Source organism: Strigops habroptila, chromosome 1, assembly GCF_004027225.2.
Source record: "Strigops habroptila isolate Jane chromosome 1, bStrHab1.2.pri, whole genome shotgun sequence".
Taxonomy (NCBI): domain Eukaryota; kingdom Metazoa; phylum Chordata; class Aves; order Psittaciformes; family Psittacidae; genus Strigops; species Strigops habroptila.
This window is the reverse complement of record NC_044277.2, coordinates 128,209,909-128,216,879: the sequence shown is the minus strand read 5'-3', so window position 1 is coordinate 128,216,879 and position 6,971 is coordinate 128,209,909. Positions and strand designations below refer to the sequence as shown.

General features: G+C 42.4%; 1 protein-coding gene across 1 annotated transcript; it reads left to right on the top strand.

Moving 5' to 3' along the window:
• Positions 1-231: 231 nt before the first annotated feature.
• AGR2 (anterior gradient 2, protein disulphide isomerase family member) lies at positions 232-6,156 on the top strand. Its single transcript, XM_030499145.1, has 8 exons — positions 232-485; positions 2,144-2,281; positions 2,491-2,554; positions 2,639-2,691; positions 3,686-3,759; positions 4,128-4,191; positions 5,122-5,205; positions 5,827-6,156. Exons 2-8 carry the CDS (start codon positions 2,152-2,154, stop codon positions 5,874-5,876), a joined length of 519 nt encoding a protein of 172 aa, XP_030355005.1. The 5' UTR covers positions 232-485; positions 2,144-2,151; the 3' UTR covers positions 5,877-6,156.
• The last annotated feature ends 815 nt before the right edge of the window (positions 6,157-6,971 follow it).

Sequence of the window (6,971 nt, the reverse complement as noted above, 5' to 3'; positions counted from 1 at the left end):
TATCTATAGAATGTGCATAGTTAGTTATCTAATTAAAATCTAAAGTTCTGAGTCATCAATTCAACTTTTTCAAAGGACTAGAAGAACAACGACCCGAACTGGTTTTCCAACCAATCAAAAAAAGACAAATCAGTCTTCAGGCAAATCAGGAGTCTTGACTTAAGCTTACCTGGACTTGGATCTTTGCCAATCTTTGAAAAGCACCTTTCAATAAATGTCCTAAAAGTCTACAGAAACATCTCTGAGCTTCAGATACAACATCTGACAAGAAAATGTGATGTTATTTAATTACAAAATTAACCCTGAATGTTCTGGTGGGGAAAAAAGTTTGAAAGTTTAGTTTTTTGTAAGGAGTATTCAAATTCAAAGCCTGTGGGTGGAGTTGGGTGTGTGAAGGTACATAAATAGGCAGTAGGATCGGCAGCATTCACACTGTAACCGGGAACACCTTCTCACCCTGGCAAGCATCTGCGAGAATAAACAAGGTAAGATACAGCACACTTACTGCTTTAGAAAGTACATGGGGGAGCTGTGAGCCTGGGTTACCATGGGCTGGGCAGCTGACCCATGGAAAGAAAGGAACTGCAGCAAAGTAGGCACAGTCCAGCATAGCTTGCTATAAAAAACAACTGTGTAGAGAGATTCTGGCGTTGCAGGTTAAAAGAACCAGGAAAGAAGAGTCTTTGGGGGGAAAGTAGAAAACTCGGCAAAAGTGCACATAGCCTTCCAGAAGCAAAGTTTTAAAGAGCAGGCTTAATGTTCCTTTGTCTTTGCTTTCTGCATTCTGGATCAGCAACAGCAGAAAAATTGCCTGGTCTTTGATTTCCTGGTTGTCCCATACCTTCTTTCTTTTTTCTTTTAAAGAAGCATTACTTCCACTCTATAACTCTGGCCAAAACTCTTGAGGCAACCCTGGAAATCCACTGTGTTTAATTTAACTTTATGCAATTTTATTCCTTGGCAAGGGGACTTTTCTTACAGCAGAAAGCCAGTCTGCTGCAACAGTCATATTTCATGCCCCTAAAACAATGACTGTGTGGATGTTTGAGGTCTACTGGACATCCCAGCAGCAAAGAGTGCTGTACCACTGATGGAAACTCATTTTATGTCTCCTCCTGCTGTTCCTACCCAGAAGAATGCTAGCGTGTCCCTAGAGTTTAATTTTCATTGTCTGAATTTTAAAAACTGTCAGCCTGTTGTAATTTTTCCACAAACTTTTTGAATTTTCTCTATGGCTTTGGAATATCGTAGCTTTTCTTACTGTACCCATTACATTGGCGTTCTAGTTTCTAGGAGGAAATCTAACGACAAAACATAGGGTCATGTTGCTGAAGTGTTTCCCCCTATCAGGGAAGCATCCTAGCTGAAACACTGAGGAGTTTCCCATCCGCCATGTCTTATCTCCATGCCCCAGAGTCTGGCTCAGGAAAAACTCTCTGCTTGATGTTGCTTAAACCAGCAAACTCCATTTCCATGCTCACTGTTCCACAGAAAAACTCCCCCCACCCCCTGCCTTTTTTATTATAGATTCTACTGGTTTTAAGGATTAGATCATGCTTCTAAGGGGAAAGACAGGATCACAAGTTTCAACAACAGCATTAAGCTTTGCCTATGTCAATGGCTCACTGTAAAGGCTAGCTTGATATTCGGACTTCCCATTTGAGTTGCTCCCACTGCAAAATGGAGGAAGAGCCGAGACAAGTTAATTTTTCAGCACCTGCTGCTAGGTTACTGTAACACTGGGAGATCGGGGTAGAACTGTGAACTTACTAGCACTTGCAAGTACTTTTGGAATTGCCAAAACTCAGTTGTTTTATTGAGCAAATTCGGTATGTGTAAAAAGAAGAGAGAAAGACTAACACATACACGTGCATCTTCAAAGGACCAGAGCCCAAGGGCATGAACAGGGCAGGAGAAAGCAGGCAGGTCCGTCATGGCAACTTGCTAAGCACACCTCACACTTCCTTGCTGCTCCCCCAAGCCCAGGCCCCTGCCCAGAGCGCTTTGTTTCAGCCCTGACTCACCCAGCCACATACCTGTTACTTGACCTGCTGCTGCTCTAACGTCCTTATCTGCTGTGTGCCTCAAAGCAAGCACCAGCCTGGAAGGCATGGACACGTCACATTTCTCTCTTCTGTTCCAGGAGCAGCCATGGAGAAGAGTTACACGTCCATGTTCCTGCTGCTTATTGCCATTTCCTGTGCTCTGGCGAAGGATGCAGGCAAGAAGGATACAAAGGAGACTACTGCTAAACCAAAACTGCCTCAGACACTCTCCAGAGGTAAAAATAAAAGAAATGAACAAAAACCCCCCCACACACAAAAGAGGTGCAATCTGCTAAAGTTTTGACTCCTCTGCTGTTACAATAAATTAATTTCTTGCCATTCTGCAAATACATTTTCTAGTATTTCCTAGCACCTCCTCCCCCTTTATTCATGATTTTGAACCCCTGGCCCTGCTTAAAACATGCTGTTTTCCCTTCCCCTGCAGGCTGGGGAGACCAGCTCATCTGGACACAGACCTACGAGGAAGCCCTCTTCCGTGCCAAGCACAGGTACTGCGCCCCGCTCTGTGCCCCACACCCCCCCTGCACCTCCTTCCACCTCCCCACCCCCTAATGAGGACTCTTCTTTTCCAGCAACAAACCCCTGATGATTATCCACCACCTGGATGACTGCCCACACAGCCAAGGTAATCCCTTTGCACGGAAAAAGAGTAATAAAATCATTAGGTTTTTGGTTTCTGGATAAATGCTGCTTAAAAAATAGCAGCAGCCACCATTCTGGTGGTTTAGTGAAATACTAACTTGGAGCATCCTTCAAGTCACTGTCCCACCTAGGTATTTTTCTGATGTAAAATAAAAATGGTAATTCAGTGTTTTTCTGAATTAAAATTTTTCTGATGTATTTTTCTGGTATTTTTCTGATGTAAAATAAAAATGGTAATTCAGTGTTATGTGATACAGAATGGATACAGAAACAAGAACAGGTCAGCAGGTTTTGACCTGTGACAAATCTGGTTTTGGTTGGTGTCACAATCAGCCAAAACCAATAACAAGACCAGGAGCAGTGAAAAACAACATATTGGAAAGGATGTGTTCAGCTCTCAAGATCACTGATGATTGGGACTGGATCTGGCCAGGGACTAAACCAAACTAGGCTGAAACTGAGTTCTTGCGTGATTTCTGGTAACTGGGACTGCTCTTTTCCAAGTGTTTCTGAACTTACCTGAGGGCCCTTCTTGCTGCAAGCCGATCCACAAGGCAAGACCTCTGCCGTGGATCTAGAAGGATATTTGTATAAGCATTAAAATCCTTTCAAGCATTTCAGGCTGAAGCCCTACATGCTGTATTGGTAGTGCCTTAAGAACTGGAGCCAGAAACTGCAATAGTAGAATAGGAGACTTGAAGGATCAAATGCTCAAATTCAAATTTAAGCAAGCAAATTTGAGAGTGAGCTGCACTATTTGAAGGAAGGAGAGACATTTTGTACCATTATAATTACTCTTCACCACAGAATATGAATGAGTTGATCATCTTGCAGTGGAATGAAAAATCTTCTTTTGCTGTAACTGTAAACTGGAAATTCTCACTTTGATTCTATCAGTTTGTTTGGATTTCTTTTTTAAAGACAATATATTTCAGGGGCATATTATTAATTTTTATTCCCATTTGTTTCCATTCTAGCCCTCAAGAAGGTCTTTGCTGAACATAAAGATATACAGAAACTGGCTGAAAAATTCATTCTCCTGAACCTTGTGGTAAGTTTCCCAGTTACATTTCAGTAAGTGAATGCAACAAAGTTCTATTTTTAATTATGGCTCCTCTAGCTATAATTAGTCAGTTTAATGGCTAGGAAAATGGCCATTGCTGAAGCATAACAGATTTAGTAGTAAGTCTCTTTCATCTGTAGCTATCATAAACTAAAAATACAAGGGAATTTAAAGTTTCATAATAACATGAACTGTTGTTATCCATTTGCAACTCCAGCTGTTAAAAGATTGCATTCAGACACTGAATGTCTTAAACTGCAAAATTATTTGAGCTGTATTTCAAAAGACAAAGTACAATGAAAGGAAGAAAATATTTATGCCCTCCTTGACTGGGAACCTTTTCTGTTTTCCTTAAGTATGAAACCACAGACAAGAATCTTTCACCTGATGGCCAGTATGTGCCTCGGATTTTGTTCATAGGTGAGTACCTCAAACATCAAAGCTTATCTCGGGTCAAAGCCCCTGCTGTGCCACGCATCTCAAACCCTCAGCCTTATTAATTTATTCCGTGAGAAATATGAAATTTGTGGTTGATTTTGTTGGATCAGACTTCAAAGCAACACAGCTGGGTTATTAGCTTCACAGTTCCAGCATTCTTCCCTCAGGGATTCCATGAACGATGTAATTCCTTCCATCAAAATGACATGATGCCATGGAATGGGTAGGCACTGGAATGGATAGGCACTGGCTGAGCCTTGCTCACCCTCCTATCTCTAGAAATACCGTAAACCCGCCAGGTTGTGGTTTGCAACACAACCTCAGACACTGCAGGAACAGCAGTGCTTCAGGGGCTGGTTTTCAAAGCTCAGTACTCAGTTCTGAGCTCCCCTAACCTGCACAGAACCCTCCAAAGCATTTGCATTTTGGAGACATGTTAAGAGACCATGCATGCATCCAAGTATACCCTCTCCCAGAACAGGTATGCAGCCTCCAATACTGCATACATGCATCATTAACACATACCTTTATAAACCTAGGTCATGATGCCCATTTTCAACAGACCAAAGCAACCTTCACATTATCTCTTCCTTAATTATTTCTTTTTTAATGACATTTGTAGCCTGAAAGCAGCTTCAGCTCGTAGAGTTACTCCAGGTTCTATGCAGTAGCACAGGGTGCCAGGCTGATCAACCTCCATCAGAATTAAATCTATTCCCTTCTTAATCAAACTGCAAACACTTAAAACAGAAATGTCAGTGACTGCATAGAAGAACGATCTCTTGGTTGTTAGTGGAAGCAGATGGGTCCTGCAGAAACATTTAGGAAGCAAGCAGAAGCACAGAAAGGTTTATCTCCTTCTGCTTGAAAGTTAGTTTGTCCTCTGCAGCTTCTCTCATCCTTATTTTCCAGATCCTTCCCTGACTGTGAGAGCAGATATTACTGGAAGATACTCAAACCGTCTTTATGCATATGAGCCCTCTGACATTTCATTGTGTAAGTAGTGTATTCTGACATATTCTGAAACACAGTCTGAGATATGCTGAAAGCAGTCACATTTTTCACACAACAAGGAATAACACCAGGCACCACAGACTCTCACAATCAGCACTTGCTGAATGACAGTTAACTAGGATTAAAATTAAACAGGGTGCTAGACTTAAACTCAGTGAGGTGAAGAGAATGATGGCAGAGCCCTGGAGCCTTAAACATCCATCTGTTTTGAAAGCAAGCATACGTCTGTAGGAATTTGCATAATTCAGCAGCGCTCACTGTAAGCAACAGCGAGAACCCCGGCACACAAGCCCTGCCGGGCCAGGGAACCTTCTGGGAGCAGGGAAGAGCTGTTTCCTACAGCCCTCCCTCACTGCTGCACAGCTCCCATCTCAGCCCTGCAAACGCCTATGTATTTGCTTTAACAGATGTATATTCTCACCAGTTAAAATTAAACAGATGACGTCCACAAAACGCTTGGAAGAGCACGGTGCATCAGAATTTGTATAGCAATAGGCACATGACCAAAAGCTTTAATACTAGTGACATTTTCTCTACAGTATTTGTAGTCACTGGCAGAGGAAGTTGCAACAAAAATAACATCTATGAATATTTAATTTCTAGTGTATTCAAATATGCAGAAAGCACTGAAACTTCTGAAGACTGAACTGTAAGGGGAAGAAGGAAGCCCTTCAATACCATGAAACCTGATCTTCCATCTCTTCTCCACTCATTGACACTGGTGAAGAGTCTATTTAGAGTGATATTTAGTGATGTGTAGTGCTGGTTTATATGCATAAACACTAGAGTTTTACATTAGCACTTTTGTACTGGGCAGCATTTTTAAAAGCTGGAGGCTTTTAATTTAAGGCGTACAGAAGAACACTGTACGATCCAACTGTACAAATGAATTTTTTTAAAATAAAACTGTTTCAAGTGTTTACATACAAAACATTGCTGTGTTTTGGGTTTGTGCGGTTTTTTTTACTTATCATCATCCACCACTACTAGAAAGAATAAAATTACTGTGTTACATGAGACCACAGCTTGCATTTTTACATCTAAGGACTTTGGAAGTATAAGTGCTGCTGTGGGTTAGCGGCTCAGCTCCACAGAGCCACTCACTTCGTCCACTCACGGTGGGATGGGGAGAGAACTGAAAGGGTAGAAGTGAGAAAACTTATGGGCTGAGATAAAATCAGTTTAACAGGTAAAGCAAAAGCTGCGGTACAAGCAAAGCAAAACAAGGAATTCATTCACCACTTCCCACGGTCAGGCAGCCACCTCCAGGAGAGCAGGGCTCTGTCACGTGTAGTGGTGACTTGGGGAGACAAACACCATCACTCCAAACATCCCCCCTCCTTCTTTCTTCTTCCCCCAGCTTTATATGCTGAACATGACACCACATGGTATGGGGTATCCTTCGGTCAGTTGGGGTCAGCTGTCCTGGCTGTGTCCCCTCCCAGCTTCAGCACCCTCAGCCTACTCACTGGTGGGGAGGTGGGAGGAGCAGAAAAGGCCTTGGCTCTGTGTCAGCAATCACAGAAAACATCTGTGTGTTAACACCACCATTTTGGTCAGAAACCCAGAGCATAGTACCACAACAGCTACTATGTAGAAAATTAACTCTACCCAGCCAAACCCAGCAGAGGAAAGCAGCTTTTGTAATCTCCAGTTGCAGCAGCTAGCTAAGCTCTGTATTGCTCAGCCTGCCTTATCTCCATTCATTTTCTTGTACCACCAAGCCATGCCAAGCTCTCATTATCAGC

Excerpts from the sequence above, each read along its gene's own strand:
- AGR2 (XM_030499145.1), top strand. The coding sequence starts at position 2,152 with ATGGAGAAGAGTTACACGTCCATGTTCCTGCTGCTTATTGCCATTTCC. Across the intron at positions 2,555-2,638 it reads CTCTTCCGTGCCAAGCACAG|CAACAAACCCCTGATGATTA; the intron begins GTACTGCGCCCC and ends CTTCTTTTCCAG. Across the intron at positions 3,760-4,127 it reads TCATTCTCCTGAACCTTGTG|TATGAAACCACAGACAAGAA; the intron begins GTAAGTTTCCCA and ends GTTTTCCTTAAG.